General features: G+C 39.4%; 1 protein-coding gene across 1 annotated transcript; it reads right to left on the bottom strand.

Annotated features, from left to right (window-relative positions):
* Nucleotides 1-607: 607 nt before the first annotated feature.
* LOC120627461 (nidogen) lies at nucleotides 608-17,667 on the bottom strand. Its single transcript, XM_039895463.1, has 7 exons — nucleotides 17,477-17,667; nucleotides 7,587-8,080; nucleotides 5,858-7,518; nucleotides 4,423-5,415; nucleotides 3,760-3,934; nucleotides 3,119-3,403; nucleotides 608-2,359 (listed from the first exon to the last, which is right to left on the bottom strand). Exons 1-7 carry the CDS (start codon nucleotides 17,657-17,659, stop codon nucleotides 2,149-2,151), a joined length of 4,002 nt encoding a protein of 1,333 aa, XP_039751397.1. The 5' UTR covers nucleotides 17,660-17,667; the 3' UTR covers nucleotides 608-2,148.
* Between the last annotated feature and the right edge of the window lie 761 nt (nucleotides 17,668-18,428).

The following is an 18,428-nucleotide window of genomic DNA, read 5'->3' as shown; positions in this document are numbered from 1 at the left end:
ACGTAACTCAAAATGAAATAGTCTAGGTTGTTCTTAGACTGTCGTTTAAAGTACAATGACAGATTGATTTACTATCTGATGAATAAACCGACATCGAGCTAGAACAGTAAATCTACGTTTAAGACTGAACATGAGAACCTGTGCTTATCTCGACATCGGGATTATTGATAAATACCTTAGACACTATCTCGGAACCTTTAACCATGGACGCCTATTTTTTGTAACTCAAACATTGACATGGGGTCCAACAGACCCCGTTTAAACTTGAAATACCTGTGCGTTGTTTGTTTAAGACATCGGACCACCTCTTCCTTTACTAAACGTTTGGGCGTTAAACATAAAGCTACTGTGACACTTCCGCGGGGGATGGTATGAAATATGTTATATTAAGAAATCAACAGTGAACAAAGGTCTGTGTGACCCCATGTCCATAGTTAAAGGTTAAAGGATGAAAATGTGTTTTTAAAATCTACCTTTAACAGTTCGGCAGGGTGATTACGTATCTCGCGACAGCAATGCGACAGGCGTAAATCTTGCAATGACTGCTGTCAAACGTCACTTTTGTTTATTTATTATTATAGAAAAGTGACGTTTGACAACAGCGATTGCAAGATTTACGCCTGTCGCATTGCTGTCGCGAGATACGTTATCACCCTGCGGGGTTCGTATGAAGCTTTTTCAAATTTTGAATTGAAAACTATGTTTAGTACCTTTATTTGTAAAGTTGGTGTTTTTGAAAAATCATCTTCTTACTAAACGAAGAAGAATAATGATATGAGCAAAGTCCACTGGGTATGCAAAGTCGATATTGAAACTGCTTAAGTTCCGGAAAAAGGTGGACTAAATTCAAGTTTGCACGGCTCGATATTATAAAGGCAGAGGTAAAAAGGATATAGTACGTTTTAACTCGATTTGCGAGCGAGGGAATCTTGTACCTACTAAGGCTACATAAATTCCGTGAAAGTAAGAGTTTGCTCGGGCAGTGTCGACTTTACCCACCCGGACTTGAAGGATGTAATCTAGAGGCCGTACAAAATAACTTCGGAATAGTTAAATAAGTGAAACACTTCAACTGAAAGTTACTTCGCGAAGAGCAGGAGAGATTCTGTACCGTGCAGTTTATATTTTCTTCAATCTTTAGGCTTACTCCACAACAAACAGATCGTCTGTAGAGCATTTTCAGGAGATGAATATAAGCCATCATTGTAAAGTCAAAATCTAAGGATGTGAAGGTGTCGGAGCGAACGTGCGTACAGAGTACATTGTGGAAGATCTATTTTGTGTGGAGTATAAAGATTGAAGAAATTATAAATTGCACCCTATAGATTCTCCTGCTTTTCGGAGTATAGAAATTTAGCTTAAGGGTCATTGCCAGTGATGGAAATCCGCAAAGTAACGCCTGCTTCTGTCCAATATTAGCACTGGAATTCATAGCCGAGAGATGAACAGTCCCCCAAAATATAACATTCAACATTTATTACGGGGCTCAATGTTGAACCATCTTTTGTGGTCTTTCATAGACATGTTTAAATAAATAGATTAGTAATCTTTGGTTTCATACATACAGAATTATCTATGCGTATCACTTTAACCTTAAATGTCAACTGACTCAGTCATTTCAAGAAGTAGAGGTAGAAAATCGAAAAATCTTTATTAGTAAAACTCAGTGCAATCATTATTTGGAATCCTGACCCCAAAACTAGTAAAGTAACGTATCTTAGGGGCCAGTGCCTTCCCAAACATTGATTAAGTCATTGAAATAATTAGGTACTAGAGATGTAACAAAGGACACACCAATGGTGTTTTGAGTTCTCTAATAGTTAGCATGCTGACAAAAACGTGTGTGCACGTGTGTGTTTGTGTGTGTGTATACGCACAAATTTAGGTACTTAAAAGGAATGAAAATATTTCGGCAAATTTCGGCTCGTCCCGTGCTGCATGACATACAGTAGAACCAATCATCTATTTTGCGATTCAATTATTTGTACGTGCGCTGATATTAATTTATTAGGAAGGGCGACTTCTATGTTTTTTTCGTTCGCTGAGCTGAGGACTTTGTCTATGAATTCCAGTGTAAATGTCAGACTGATAAAACGCTGAATAACTACTCCGACGTTATGCCACGTCTATTTATAAGGCCCTAGTAGTTTAATTCCCACTTACACAAGTCCTGCCTCCCTGACCGTTCGGTAAGCATATCTGGTCGGAGCCACAGTTACCATTTCTTATTCCGCACACGTTACGTTGGTCGGGACAGCGGTCGGGGGCCACTGCGACCCCGTACAGCCTCCTGGACGCAATCGCGACTGGCACTTGACCCTTGACTTGGGTCAAATGGTTAACGAACTCGATCTTCCGCCTGCAACATCATGGACATTGTTAACAAGTTAAGAAACGTACCAAAAATAAGGATCCGTTTATGGTTCCTAAGTAAATATCCAAGGGACAGTGTTACTCGTTGGTAAAAAAATTCCCAACGAGTCACAGTGTGACACGATTGGGTATGACTCGTTGGGAACTCACAAGTCACAGGTTTGGGGTTTGAGGTCTTGACGAGTTCCCTGACACAGTAAGCGCTTAGGTCATATAAGAGAGAGATCCCGAGTTCGATCCCTGGCTTCTTTGATTTGGGAATCTATAATTTCATAATTCTCGGGTCATTCAATAAATCAATTTTATAAAATTCGCATAGGATGAGGTTTTTCATTTTATGACATTTCCCTGCTTCATGCCCTGTTCAAAAACACTGTTTGGATGTACGTTATCGAATGTTTAGAAATCATTACATTAAAATGACCCGCCGTTGACGAATAAATTCTACTTATATTCGGCTTGCAACACATTACGTTTTACGATATCGGAGCGTTTATAAAATTAAAGTTATTTTAATATTATTATTCCTTGAGTACATCCGCCCGACATTCTTAAAGTCTTTTGATATAATGTTTTCTAAACGTCTGATAAAAACCTTTTATACAATGTGTAGTACAATAACGTAAATTTTCGTATATCAAATGTCCCAGTCGCTATAGTTTTCATCATACAGCATATATGCTGACCGATACATAAAATTAACCTGCCATTTGAAGATTTTGGATAGTTAATAAATAATACTTACGTTTTCCAATCCGTCCAATAGAACGTATCTCCGTTGATAGCAAGACCGAATGGGTATGAGCAATTTTCCGCGATGATTTCTCTCTCCATGGTTTGAATGCTCACGCATTTGATGATAAGGAGACCAGCGTCACTGTAGCAGAGTCTATCCCTCTTCCAATCTATAGCCAAGGAGTTTGGCAACTTGACATCTGACTGGTCCAGGAACACACCTCGCTGGGAACCGTCCATGTTCGCCCATTCGATCTTCGGCCCAGAGCGATACCAGTCCGACCAGAAAACTTTTCTGCGAGTATTCAATAATTTTTAAAATCTTTTACTTAATATAATAAAAATGGACATTAATTAGGCGTACTGGTTGGAAATAAAGATGGCTGCTTTTCCTTATCTTCGAAGTTTTCGGAACGAAAAAAAAAGAGTTTATAGGTTCGCATAAATTTCTTTTTAAACTTGCATATTTTTTTAGAAATCATTAATAATCATTTTCAAACTATTTTTTTTAGTGCTGTGGTAAACCAAAAAATCTTTCCAAAGAATCCTGTTCGGATTATTTTTACATTAGGCGCGGTCAAATAGTTTAATTTGACTCTTAGGTAATGAAATAAAATGAAAATGCAGGAGGGCGCTCGAAGTTTAACTCACCCAATTCCAGGATGCACTGCAATTCCGCGGGGATTTGATATGCCATCTTTCTCGAACAACACCTTTCTCAACTTAGTATCTATGTTGATGACCTCGATTGTCAACTTTTTGGAGTCCGTCCAGAATATGTTTCTTGCTTCCCAATCAACTGCTATTCCCTCTGGAGATTGGACTCCTGCAAATAAAATTAAGATTAGGTACACGGTCTTCTTACTTCTTCTCTTTTTACACGGGCATCTTACCCCAATCGGTCTTTGGCTCAGGCGCTACTTACTCGTTCAGAATTTAAACAACGCGTGTGCTTCCCCTAACTTTTGCAGAATCACTTGCTTTAACGGTGATGGTTAACATCATGAGAGAACCATAAAGTCAGTGGAATTACTTCATTAAAATTTTACATGTTGTGCAGTGTAGGTAGTTGTATCATCAATAGCTCATAACAGTCTACTCCGGGACTAAAGTTTAGAGAGAGGATTTGCACATAATCATCACGCTGGATAGACGGTTTGAGAGCGTAGTAGATGCTAGTTGAAGAGCAAAAGACGCTGCTGCCCGTTCTCCGTAATATTCCCTTAGTCGTCTCGTACTACACCTGCGACACCGAGATCTGTCGTCAACACATAGCATGGTAGTTGCATAAAATTAGTAATACTTATAGCTTACCATTTGATAGAAACTCTTCAAATCGAGAACCATCGTAAGACGTCCGTTTAATAGAACTGGCTCCTACGTCTCCCCAATAAATGTTTCCAGCCAGACAGTCGACATCAAGTCCAACTGCGATTTGATAAACAGCACTATTCAATGGCGTCGCAAAGTTCCTCAGCGTCACCGAAAAAGGCACTCGATACACTGATGCTCCCTCACTAGCAACAAGGAAGTTACCAGCTTCCCTCGGAATCAGATCGCAATTGTTCCCATTGCCAGTGTATCCGTTTTTGCATTCGCATTCGTAAGCGTCAGTTGTTTTGACGCAGTAAGCATGGACATCGCATAGATTGATGTTAGTCCTGCAATCTTGGGTACACGTGTAACCGTCTCCGAAGAATCCCTCGAGGCAGACGCAACTGTAGGATCCTTCACTAGGAGTGCATATAGCGTTAATGCCGCATTCATGGGTTACTTCGCAGGTTTGTGCTATTGGCACACATTTCAGGATTGCGTCACCTTCGTAACCTTTGTCGCAGTGGCAATAACTCATTTGAATGGTATCGTCGTATAAGCAGGACGCGTGCTGGGCACACACGGCTCCATTGCAGAGTTGTTGGTCAGGAATGCACGCGTCGCTCTGATCCTTGATGTACCCGTCGATACATTGGCACACATTCTCCCCTGTGTTCGGGTCTGGTTGGCATTCAGCGTAGTATTCGCAGTCGGAATTATTTGTACAACTGAAGTTCGGTCTGCACACGTAACCGTCTCCGTGGTAACCTAAGTCACACACGCATATTAGTTCTCCCGCGGCTGTGTCAATGCAATGCGCACTGGGGCCACATGAGCAGCTGGTTCCTGAGCGTTCGATACATTCGTACGCATCGCCTTCGTATCCTTCGGGGCATACACACTGGCCGTGTTCCTGATCATTGGATAAATATGATTCTGGTGCGAATGAGCAAATCGCATTTGGTGGACAGTCTGCATCGCTGTTGCACGTGACTGGAACAGAACAATGATATTTTAAACTAAAAGCTACGTGTTACTTTATCGCATCGACAGAGAAGAATTAAAATCCCTTACAATAGGTATGGTCTTACCCGCAGTCAAAAGTAGCGTAGATAGCTTTTAAAATAAAATTTTCTCCCGAACTAAAAGTTCCATTAAAATCGGTTGAGCAGTTCCGAAGATTAATTAGCCTAACAGGATTATCAAAAAATGTATCGAAACTAAATTGTGATGACTATTTAAAGTTCTGCAACCTATTTAATTATATTAAATACAATTTTTGTATTTCAATTTAAGTAACCCACGTCTATCTGGAATAAATTACTGTGATAGTTAAAACTCTGCCACGGGCACTTTTAACACTCTGGTATACCTCGCTTTTAGTATCTCCAGGCTATAGACCTTTCAAACATTTTTACTTAACAGTTTTACTCACTTGAGTTGTCTTTCTTTTCCTCATTGTTATCACCACCGTAAATGTCGATACGGCACAAATCGTTGCCTCTATGTTTGAAACTAGAATACCCAGAAGGGCATTCACAACCGAAGTTATCGCAATTCGGTAGCACATAATGTTCATTATATTCGGTATCAGATAAGGCAGGGGTAGTTGATTGTAAAGTAGATATTTCAAAAGGTTCCGTTACGTCATCTACTGTAGTTGTGTCGATATATGGTTCAGTGGATGAGTAAGCATAAACACAATTGTAACCATCGCCGACATAGCCAGGGTTGCATCGGCACTGGAGTTTGGTATTCCCTTCTGGGAAACCGCAATATGCGTACGGGGAACAATTACTGCACGTGGTATCGTAACAACTTATTCCATCTCCAGTATATCCGGGGTTACATATACATATGGCTTCCGCGGCAGAATTATTGTCTATACATTGCGCGTTTGGATCGCATGCCTTGTTTCTACACTGAGACACCCGATTACAACTTATGCCATTGCCTTCATAACCGGGTCTACATCTACACTCAAAACTGCCGTCGCGATTATTGCAATCGGCGTTGGTATCACAGTTGTGTGTTCCAGCTTCGCATTCATCGACATCAACACATACAGTTATTTCAGCGTAGTAAAGGCTAGTGAAACCTGTTTCACAGACGCACGTAAACGAATCTCCTTGGGCAATGCACTTGCTGTGGGGAGCACATTCCAAGCGGCCCTTTATACAGGGATCTTCGCGACCAATTTCTTGAATTTTGTTACTGGTGCCGTATCTTACAATGTTTTCCCTCGGTTCGTAACCTAAATAATTCTTGTAAACTTTCAAAGTTAAGTGTGACTCTTCCGAAGAAGGCGCGAATTTGCAAGGGTTATATGAAAACGTTTGTGAAATCCTCTGTACATATTTCTGGCCCGTTGTTCTGTCTGAGAAGGTCCGGTCTGACGCGCTGTGTATTTGACCTGGTTCAACAATAGTGTACTGCTCTTCGTATTCGGTTATATCAAGTCTGGATCCAGGACTAATCCGTGGTAGAGTTCCCCGTATATCTGTATCCATGGCTACCTGATCGAACACATCCTGGCCAATATATTCTTGATTAATAGTTATTCTGTCACCAGATTCGGGGAAAAAGATATCTGCGGTATGATTGAAGACGCCTCCTGTTAGTTGGTATCCATTTTTCGCTGTACCAGATGGTTTCGCAAACAACCACCCTGTTACTCCACCGAGAACATTTAAGAGTTGCAAACTGCCTCCCAAACCGTTCGGGGCTTGTGATATAGCTGTGTATGACCGTCCATCGGCGACGACCACATACGCTTGTATATCGACGTCATTAAAACTCTCATCATTTATTACTCCATTAAGTTTCCCGTGCACTCTTATTGGAACATCATTTTTGATGCAAGTTTTTCCATTTCCATAAAAGCCCTCTTTACACTGACAACAGATTCCGGCTTGATAGTCGACGCATCTCGCTTGCAGATGGCACACGCTGGGACCGCTCTGAGCGCAGGTTTTAGATTCTTCAGCCACTTCAACTTCGTATTGATCGTACTGATCAGGAACTACTACCAGGCCTTCTCTTGGTATGTTTCCTACCCGAAACACGTATTTTCCAGGTTCCTGGGTGTTCGACCATCTGGAAAAATAGAACTTTTAAATTTAATTGGCTATAATTAATTAATATTAATAAATGTAAACACTTACGAGACGATGTTTCTAATTTGGTGACTGCCAGAACCCCTGAGAGTGAAGAGACGGCCGTCTTCCGCTACGAAACCAGCTTGAGCTTTTGCATCAGGTAACTCTCCTGGGGGCGTTTCTCTTTGAATCCACTGAATCTCTCGCTCGGGGTACAAAATCTCAACGAAACTTTCCGTGCCATTGCTTATTACTGCAATTTGGAAAGTGTTCTTTCTGTCGTATCTCTGTATGCTGGAGTAGGAAGATACTTCAATCCAGCTAGCGATGAAAACGCTAGTTGGCTTAAAATCGTAGTAATCGTGGAAATTGTTTTGGATGCTTTCTTCTGCTTTAAGAAGAACGTAGGATTCATTTGATTCCCTGTAGTAGACCGCGCCTGTCTCAGTGGTGTTTATGTTTGAGTAGAACGCTGCTATTGATGGGTAGGGCAAAGGAAACTCTGCATTGAGAAAAGTGGGGATGTCTGATCTGAATGATAGCACGCCGTAATTGTTGACCTGAAAGTAAAGAGCAAATAACTGTTTGTAGACTGACAAACTAAATCCTAACGAATATCCTCTATGTGATAGAGTTGATTGTTTTATAAATCCGAGTTAGGTAATTAGCGTCAACCATCACGTGCCTGTAAGAGAATGTTAAGCTGTCAGCAGATATAAAATAAGAGTTGCATGGTTACAACTGAAATAGTCAGAGGTCATTTGATGATTTTAATATAAATTTGATTAGAAAAAAACCAAAAATCAAATAATTTCTGTTATCTTGTAGGAATATATTAATGGATTGGCATGTGAGATTGCTGTCGTGGACTAATTTGTGGTGGAACAAAAAAAAAAAACGTCCCCCCGTACTACTTATGCCCGCTTTCGCTTACAACGAACAATGTGTAATGCCTAAGTTCCAATCGATTTTCACTTGCCAACTTATATTACCTAACTTGTCATTTGTCTTGCCAGACGGTTTGGTATTTTGTTTTTGTATTATCATCGTTTTAGTTTTTATGGATTTAAGATGATTAAAAACACCGAAATTATATTTTTTTCACCTTTCGAGTTCCATAAATATTACGCACCGCCGAATTGGTGTCGTAATTTTAGTGGCGCTTAATATCGTTAGTGATCATTAAGTAAGAGATGGTGAAATGTTTTTTCTCTGCGCATCACCCAAATCATTAGGCATCCGATTTATGCGTTTCCTAGATGTAGTGAAAATGGGCATTAGCCTATGAAATGGTTGTGGCCAGCTGTGGTGCCTACGTAAATAATAAACTACCATGTGTCTTGAATACATTTCTTACGTAAGAAACTATACCTACAGTACATAGTAATTTATCTTTCTCGATTAGATAGGTACAAACGTCGCCTATGACCCCTCGTTGATAACAATAGGTAGGTATTGAAGACTTCATCCACACACTGGGGTCTTGGCACTCAACTGATAAGATTCAACAAATTTTCTAAATACACGGTATTTAATATGATGTTTATTTTACTTTAATTACTTAAAGATCGTGTTTATTAATGTTAGCCATTGTGTTAATTATTATTAGTAATTGTTTTCTACGACTTCGTCCGTTTATAATCCGAAAATAGATCTTATATTATCAACTTTGCAGTAACGTTGCCAGTGGGAAATGTCATTAGGCATGGTTTCTAGGTATTACTTATATATACACTAGCAGCGAACTGGTAGCACTATCAGGTAGGCTAGCATTGGCACTCGACTTGTCTCTAGCACTGGGTACTCTTGACTTGCAACAAGTGCTATGGGCAAGTACTTGCTGAAGTTCTAATCTGCACTGGCATTCGAATAAGCACTCTCGCTTCAATCATTTTCACTGACTGATGCGATGAAACTGATGCGTGCGCTCCGCCTACAACTCCATACAATATAAACATCATCATCATCATGTCAACTAATGGACGTTCACTGCACACTTCGCTGGTCACAGGTCTTTTGTAGGGAGTTCCAAATACCACGGTCTTGTGCCGATTGGGTTCCCTGCGACTTCTTGATGTCATCCGTCCACCTCGTGGGGATGCCTACCAACGCTGCGTTTACCGGCATTATACATTAAAACATATATTACCTATCATCCACCTAGCGTAAAAATGCGAACAAAGTTCCGAAACTTCGTCAGGCTATACATTTGCTTTTCATCAAGATCGGTGCATGGGTTTGGCGGTAAGACATACTTCGAATCTTGTATATTAGTATGAATTCAGATAAGTATAGATTAGTCACAACATTATTTACCTACTTATAGTAAAAAATAGTTAAGTAACACGATAAACTGATATTTTTAAGCACTTGAAAATAGCATTTCAGTATTTGTAAAAACAAACTCGCACATTTTAGAAAATTTGATACTTCTAGTTTTACCATTAATAATTACCACAAACGATTTATATTTTTCTACAACAACACCCAGGGCGTGTTTGTATGTACAGCGATAATGCTGACAACGCATATTGTTGAGGTGTCGGCATTATCGCTACAGATTTCATCCACTTACCAAAAACTGACGTTTGCTCTCAACTAACTAAAACTTAACCAACTAACTAACTCACTACTGCTACCTTCAATCAACTATATCGAATTATATACTTACTGACTACTTTACTATACGTAAATCAATTTATATTTTTATACAACAAAAACTCAGGGCGTGGTTTTATGTACAGCGATAATGCTGACATCGCACATTGCATTGTTACTATAGCGAAACCGCGGCGCGGCGCAGGCCGTACAATATATATATTTTTTATTTAATCCTCATCATCATCAACATCATGTCAACCCATTACCAGCCCACTAAAGGGAACGGGTCTCCTTTCACAATGAGAATGGTTAAGGCCGTAGTCCACCACGCTGGCCCACGGATTGGTGGACTTCACACGCCTTTAAGAACATTACGGAGAACTCTCAGGCATGCAGGTTTCCTCACGATGAAGCAAGTGATATTTTAATTACTTAAAACGCTCATAACTTAGAAAATTTTTAGGTGCGTGCTGGGTTTCGAACACGGTCCTCTAGAAGTCAGCCGAAGTCATAACCACTAGGCTATGGTAAGTAGTCTTAATCCGGCACTGCCTACACGTGTGAAGTTAATCGTAAATTATAATGATCCGGCTAACCTATCGAACTAGGGCAGTGACCGAAACTTAAAACAATAGATATTGTTTTAAATGAATTAGGCAAACAAGACACATTAATTATCATATTAATTGCGCTGGCCCGAGAGTTTGACAACCCGCATTAGAGTAGCGTGGTGGGTACTTGCTCTAAAATATCATTATGAGAGATCTTTATCATTTGCTGCCGAACGATTTAGCGTCCCGCTTACAGAGTACTGAGTAGATGCGAATCGGGGGAATGGGTTTAATACATGATAACTACCATACCGCCCAACATCATAATTTCAAGCAATGGCCGTCCACTACTGGGTCTTATGTAAGGAGTTCCACAATCCACGGTCCTGGGCCGCTTGCCTCCAGCGACTCCCAGCGACTCGCCTGATGTCATCTGTCCAGCTTATTGGGGGCCGACCAACACTGCGTTTACCGATGCGCTTTTCCAACACCTGAAGACCCAACGTCCATCGATTCTCCGAGCTATGTGCCCTGCCCATTGCTACTTCAGCTTCGCGACTCGCTGAGCTATGTCGGTAACTCTAGTTCTTCTACGGCTCTCCTCATTTCTGATTTGATCACGAAGAGATACTCCTGGCATTACAGTGGCGTGCATAGAGGGTATACACAGGGTATGCAGATGATATAAAATAAAGAAAATCTTCAGTAAGAGCTATAAAAAAACTTAAGGATAGTCATTGTAAGAGTTATAAAAAGCCTACGCTTAAGTAATTATAACTGGTACTGGAGATTTCCTTCATTGTATATCATCTGCATACCTATGTTATATGTATACCCTCTATGCACGCCAGTGCTGGCATACACCCCGAACATGTTAGCCCGTTACTTAAACTGCATCATTAGTTCATACTTAGTGGAATAAAAAAACTAATGAAGGTAAAATAACTAAGCGAAAACTAATGCCGATTCTACCAAAAAAAAACGAAAAGAAGGCAAGTAAATTGCTGAATATGCATTGCTGAGTATACGTATTGAATAAAATAGAATATAGAATAGATCTTTATTTGCATAACACACAGTTTTCGTATATGTAATTTTCAATTACAAAGTCAGTGTATTGCCATTAGCTCGCGTGCAAAGATTAACGAAAATACCTATCATCGATATTAAAAAACCGGCCAATTGCGGAGGGATTCGCACGTGGGACTCGCACTACATTTTATGGCGAATTAGGCGGTCAACAAAGATTGTGACCAAACCTAAGAATTTTTGACCTGTGCGGGAAATCGAACCCTGGTCCGCTTTCATGATTCGTTCTTGAACATGTTAACCACTAGATTAAGTAGTAGTAGAGCTCCTTGTGATATAGCTCGTCCGTGGAAGTACTTCCATGCTTATTTCTGCCGCTAATCAGCATTTTTGCAATTCTGTGTTCCGCAGGTGATTGCGGATCTCACGACAGTCTTGCAACAGGGTAAATCTTGCAATCACTGCCAACGTCACTTTTCCATACAATAAATAAACAAAAGTGACGTCGGGTGTGGTTGTCGGTGTAATTACACGCTTTATATCAGCTTCACCTGTATGTATGTAACCGACCCCTTTGAGCTCGATTTTGTCCCACTTTGAAAGGTCAGGTTTCTTTCAAATTTTGTAGACATATCGAGGACCGATGACAATACACTAATCTGAGAAGATTATTCCAATTTTCACTATAAAAAATAAGATTTTTTACTAATTACTACAGCGCCATCTAGACCCAAATTTAAAAAAAATAAGGTGTTCGCGTACCTAACAAATTCCACAGAAAACATTAAGCTGAAGATGGTAGAGGGCGTTAGCTGTCACTTTTTTAATTTGTAAAATAAGATTTTTGTTAATTTAATAGACACTAAGGCAGGTATGATGTTCATTTTAATTTCCAACCATTATCTTTAACTTCTCTCTTTGATCTTTATTTATCTCTTTGATGGTGAATGGGTTACGGATTAATTTTGCTCTAATAAAAATAATAGGTCAAGAAAAACTAAAAAAAATCGCTGTAACAAATAAACTAAACTAAAAGGTAGAAATTAGTTTAGTTTTTTTATACTAAGCGTGTTTTTAGTTTGTTTGAACTATTTAATTTATTTTTAATGTCACTACCTCCGGCATTGTTGTGATAGACACGTTGCAAATCCAATGCCGCTAAGACCGTATTGAGGGATCATTCTTATTGTTTATTTGGTTGATTCGTTTTTGATTGTATTTATTTTAATTTTTAATTTACATCTATGTTTCTAAATTGATTTATTTATTTTGAAATGCAATTTCATTTAATTTGTAAATTGTTTAATTGATATACAATGTTTAATTTTTATGGGTGAAGCCTGAAATAAAGTTACGCACATGAGGCTTAACAAGTACGCCTTAGGTTGATGGACACATGGCTGCAGGTTGCGAGACATGTCACTGGCCTTCCTGCGAAGTGTTGCACTGTTAATAGACGATGGTTTCCTCATCTTCTGCTTCATCGTCATGAACTTATTACCGGACCACTTCAGGGAACGGGTCTACTCTCTGACTAAGAATGAGGGTTTAGGCCGTAGCCGACTGTCTACCACGCTGGCCATGTGCGGATTGGTAGACTACCATATGCTTAGTTCATTTTACTTACTAATATTATAAATGTGAATGTAAGTTTGTTTGTTACGCTTTCACGCAAAAACTACTAAACCGATCATCATGAAACTTTGTACACGTATTTCTGAAGGTATTAGAATTAATATAGGAAGCTTTTTATCCCGAAATTAAGCTCAGTTCTTTTGGGAGAGGGATAAGTAGGTGTTTGACGATTTTACAAGATAACACCGTCAAATGAAAACCGATTTAAAGAATTAATTTTGTACTTTACAGGTTATAATGTCTGTTTAATTTTGCCCAAATTTCGTGTAGATCTGATGAATGTGATTGAAAATAGAGGACACAACTCCTCAGCGGACGGCAGCCAACTCGTCATTTAAGGCTTAGCTATCCTAAATACATAAAGTGCGTAGAATTACACCTAAATCGAATGCCACATGTCTTTCGAAAAACAAAAACAAACGCAAACGAAGTCGCGGGCAACAGCTAGTCAATAATAATTACCTACCTACTGTAAAAAAACCAGTGGTGATAGAGTTGTGCTTAGGACTTCGGCTTCAATTTCGGGAGCCCGAGATCGAATCCCAGCACCTCCTCTTAACTTTTCTATGATTTTAAGCAATTAAACTATCATTAAGTCAGTCCAATATGGTAACAGGCTAACCTGTTAAGAGGTTTGGCAGTTACAATGTTGAACCCATACCCCTAATCGGTTTCTACACGGCATCGTACCGGAACGCTGAATCGCTAAGTGGCACGTCTTAGGAATGCAACTAGCCTCGCCCGAAGCGTATAGAAAATTCACCCTGTCGATGACTAGGCTCTCATAAGTGATAGGTAGGTATAAAACTTTCGTTTTCGAGGATAGGATTAATCATAAAGTGAACGGTCAGTGACGGACGTGTCTCCGCCCACGTGTGCTTCCGTCCGCTGCACCAAATACATTATCAGTATAGCAAGCGTTGCAAAAATATTCTATTGCAATTTTTTATCACCATCCAGCATGACGTCTGGTCTACTCTTTTTTTTATCATCATCATCATATCAACCCATTACCATTTAATAATAGATAATTATTATTGATGTACTAAGCAAATGTCACCAGCAGGACAGCACAGGCAGGAGATAAAAAAAGTAATCCCCTGACAATGGATATAATTAACGTGTCCAACTGCTAAAGTCCTTTGTCCTTCACTTAAAAAAATATTAAAATCGTGTCCCAAAAATTGGTCCTTACGTCTAGTGACCCAAGAGCGGGCGCTCATTTAAACCAACGGCTAAGTCTAGCCATTCAAAGGGGCAATAGCGCCAGCATTTTGGGTACCATGCCCATAAGTGAACATTTAGACGGTTTATAGTTATTGTAAATATTAATTTTAGACAGCTTATAATTTATTTTAAATATTAATTTTAGTTTTCATCAGAATTATATTTTTCGTTAGTTTAAAAAATAAAGCGAATTACGAATTGAAAAGCACGGGAACATGGAATAGGAGAAGTTTACAATATTTTACTCTTAACGTAACTATATCCACACGAGTCCGTAATACATAGTAGGTATAGTAGAGAAACAGTAAACATAATTTAAGAGGATTCTAATCATCATAATGACAGTCTACTGGACCTCGTAGGGGGCCGACCAGCGCTACGTTTACCGATGCGGGGTCACCATTCCAACACCTTAAGACCCCAACGTGCCACTTCAGCTTCACGACTCGCTGAGCTATGTGCGCTGAACAATGAAAATATTTCAGCAAACACTAAATTTCTTTGGTAGTTAGGTGTTTCCCGAAATAATGTTTGGAGGCGTTCTCTGATGCAAATACTGTTTTCTTGCACTGTGCCAATTTTATAAATGTCGCATTCACATATTTTCGTGCTTGCACATTTTTACCCGTTACGAATATGGACTGACCCGTTGGTTCAGTAGTTAGTACGTTGGAATGCGGATCAGTTACCAATGCGGTTTTATGAAGACGACCAGTTGGCAACCTATCATAATAGTTACAGAATACAGTATCGTTTGTCTAACATCGCAGCTAGTAGGTATTAGATGCATTGTATTTTAAGACTTTTTTTATGACCTTTGAAGGAAATAAGTAGCTACTCACTTTTCGTAACCTAAGTGAGGAATTAAAATAGATTTGATATTACGAAAAAAATGTCGAAAAATATAAAAATCCTAACGTATAATATTATATTGAAAAAAACCGGCCTTTGGATATTAAATGAATGAGAGAAATAACTAGGTACATAATAATATCATAGCGGTGCATATCTTTTATGGTAGGTAGCTATTAATTTTTAACGATTTCATTGTTTTCAATTTGCTTCCCCACGCATTTTCACGCAAACCTGCAACTTGTCTAATATTTATATACGAGTATCTAAAGAGATCTTTATAAATATAAATAAACTTTCAAAAACAAAATTATGTCTGTCTCTTTGTATATGTATTTTTTTAGTTTGTTACCTACGTTCAAACCACTGAAAATTTTCAGTACAAAATTGAGTACAGACTGCAGGGATAGCTCGCATACAGGATTCCTCTTATTCCGGAAAAAAACAGGTTGCAGTTCCTACCGGATAACCTTGTTGCCTCAACGAAAGCGATCTTGCCTAGAGAACCATATTGACGACACTTAATGAAATATTATGTCCTGATAATATGAGTTGTTCTGATGATAACAGTTTGATTTCTCGGACTATCTTTCACGGGTTTAAAAAAAACCCAAAACAAATACCTACGACCTCGCGGACAATATCTGGGTATACTAATATTATTATGTAAAAGTGTGTCTACTTGTTTGTACCTATGCTTGGCTTGTCCGCTTCATCGATCTTGACACGAAGGAATTTGGCTAGTTACCACTCTAATGACACACACACGCGTTAGCGTTCTGGTACGATGTCGCCTAGGAGCCGATTAGGGGTATGGATTTTTGTATAACTGTTATACCACTAACAGGTTAGCCCGCTACCGTCATACACTGCATCGTCACTTACCTACCACCACAGTTGGTTTCCATACAAACCATTGCTTGGCCGATTTTGATGAAATGTTGCACATATTTTGCAATGCACTTTGGCACAAAGGTTCTATCTCTGGCCCGCACCTCTTACCTTTTCGCGTTATGCAATTTAAGCAATTTATATATCACTAGCTCTAACTATAAGGAACAACATCGTGAGGAGACCTGCATGATCAAGAGTTCTCCATAACGTTCTCAAATTCGTGCGAAGTCTACCAATCCGCACTTGTCTATGTGGCCGGCGTAAACCATTTTCACTCTGGAACGAGACTCGTGCCCTATAGTGGGCCGGTAATGGGTTGATATAATTTTTTTTTATTTATCTATTCATTATTTATGTACCATAAATTGTGATTGTGAACATAAGATACATGAAGTGTACAAAGGAAAGCTTATCTCTATAAGAGATCTCTTCCAGCTACCCCAGTGAGTAAGATGATTTAATTGAGGTATAGTTTAAATATATATACTCCGTTTATCAGATGATGATAGAAATTGAAAAGACAACAAAGGGTCTTCGAAACTGATCAAGTTCGATGAAAGTACGGGCCTTCTTTCTTTGGCTTCGGTGGTAGCTTCGGCATTGGCTAGTTACCACTCTCGTAACACACACATGCCGCCAATCGTTTAAGATTTTAGTACGATGCCGCGTAGTAACCGATTTGGGGCATGGATTTTAAATAACTGATATACCGTTAATAGGTTAGACGGCTACCATCTTAGACTCGTGCCTTGCAGTGCTCCGGTTATAGGTTGATAATGTTGATGATAAATGCCCGTTTTCACAACACCTAGGAAACACTTAAATCGGATGCCTAACGATTTTGGTGATGCGTAAAGAAAAAAAAACGTTTCACCAACTCTTAGATGACTAACGATGTTAGGCGCCTTCTAAAATTGCGACACCGATTCGGCGGTGCGTAATGTTTAGGGAACTCGTAAACTAACACTTGATAAATAAAAAAATATAAATTCGGTTTTTAAATCCTTACGAAAATGAAAAATTTGATAATACGAACACAAAATATCACAAAAATCCAAAACGCCATGCCAAGGAGTATTCTTTGATTAGGCCTTACTTGCTTACGCATTGCTTTGTTTGTCGTTAGTGAAAGTGTGCAATAGTCTACTTAGTTTATTATGTACTTACAAATATAGACTCGTATGTCTCGCCGAAGAACACTATGGGAACTTTCAAAGGTATCTCAGGTGAGGATACGTCAGCTCCTCTGGGTAACCGTTGGTCCAGACCAGGGCCGTTGGGGTAGAACTGGTCCCGGGTCACCGCGCTGCAGAGCGCCACCAGCACGAGGACGGCACCAGGCGTCCACATCGCGTCGAGTTTCCTGTCGCACTACCAAATAGGAGTGATAACATTTCTGCGGACTGTTTGACGAATTTGTACAGAGCACTTTTACGTAGACGCTCCCTAATCGAAATTCCGGATAAGTTATTCTAAACGAAAACATTACAAAAAGTTAAAACGGTTAAGCGTGAGTAAACAGACAACCGCTGTGGGTTCTGTGCTCCGTTAGTCAAAAAAAAAATGACTAAGGTATCTAAGTACAAAAAAAACCTTTTGTCCCCAAGCTATTTGTAGTACATAGCCACATGTAGAAGAAAAAGTTTCGTTTGACACAGCAAACAGCGATAATGTCGTTTGTAGTTCGTAATGCATTATTGATGTTTTAGTAAACGAAGCGGTGATAGCCCAGAGTGTAGGAGCTCGACTTCACTTTCCGAGTTCGAATCCATGCATGAATTATGTGCATATTGAGTAATTAAAATTTCACTTGCTTCAACGGTGAAGAAAACATCGTGAGGAACCTCGGTTAAATAATGGCTGTAAATTATTAAAATTCTGCCTAAGAACTATAATATATACTAGCTAGCCGTGCAGCTTCGCCTGCACCAAATTGGAATCCTTGCTAGATCGATTTATAGCCCCCGAAACCCCCTGTATACTAAATTACATGAAAATCGTTGGAGCCGATTCCGAAATTCCAATTATATACATATATATACAAGAATTGCTCGTTTAAAGATATAAGATACAGCAGTCTGAAATAAATACGCCACCATTTTTTCATTTGGGTACGGTA

Source organism: Pararge aegeria, chromosome 11 (assembly GCF_905163445.1).
Source record: "Pararge aegeria chromosome 11, ilParAegt1.1, whole genome shotgun sequence".
Lineage (NCBI taxonomy): Eukaryota > Metazoa > Arthropoda > Insecta > Lepidoptera > Nymphalidae > Pararge > Pararge aegeria.
The sequence above is the reverse complement of the archived record's forward strand: the minus strand, read 5'-3'. Positions and strand labels throughout refer to the sequence as shown.

Coding starts and splice junctions, on each gene's coding strand:
- LOC120627461 (XM_039895463.1), bottom strand. CDS start 17,659: ATGTGGACGCCTGGTGCCGTCCTCGTGCTGGTGGCGCTCTGCAGCGCG. Junction 5,416..5,857: donor GGAAAAGAAAGACAACTCAA/GTGAGTAAAACT, acceptor GTTCTGTTCCAG/TCACGTGCAACAGCGATGCA. Junction 2,360..3,118: donor TATTGGACGGATTGGAAAAC/GTAAGTATTATT, acceptor ATGATGTTGCAG/GCGGAAGATCGAGTTCGTTA.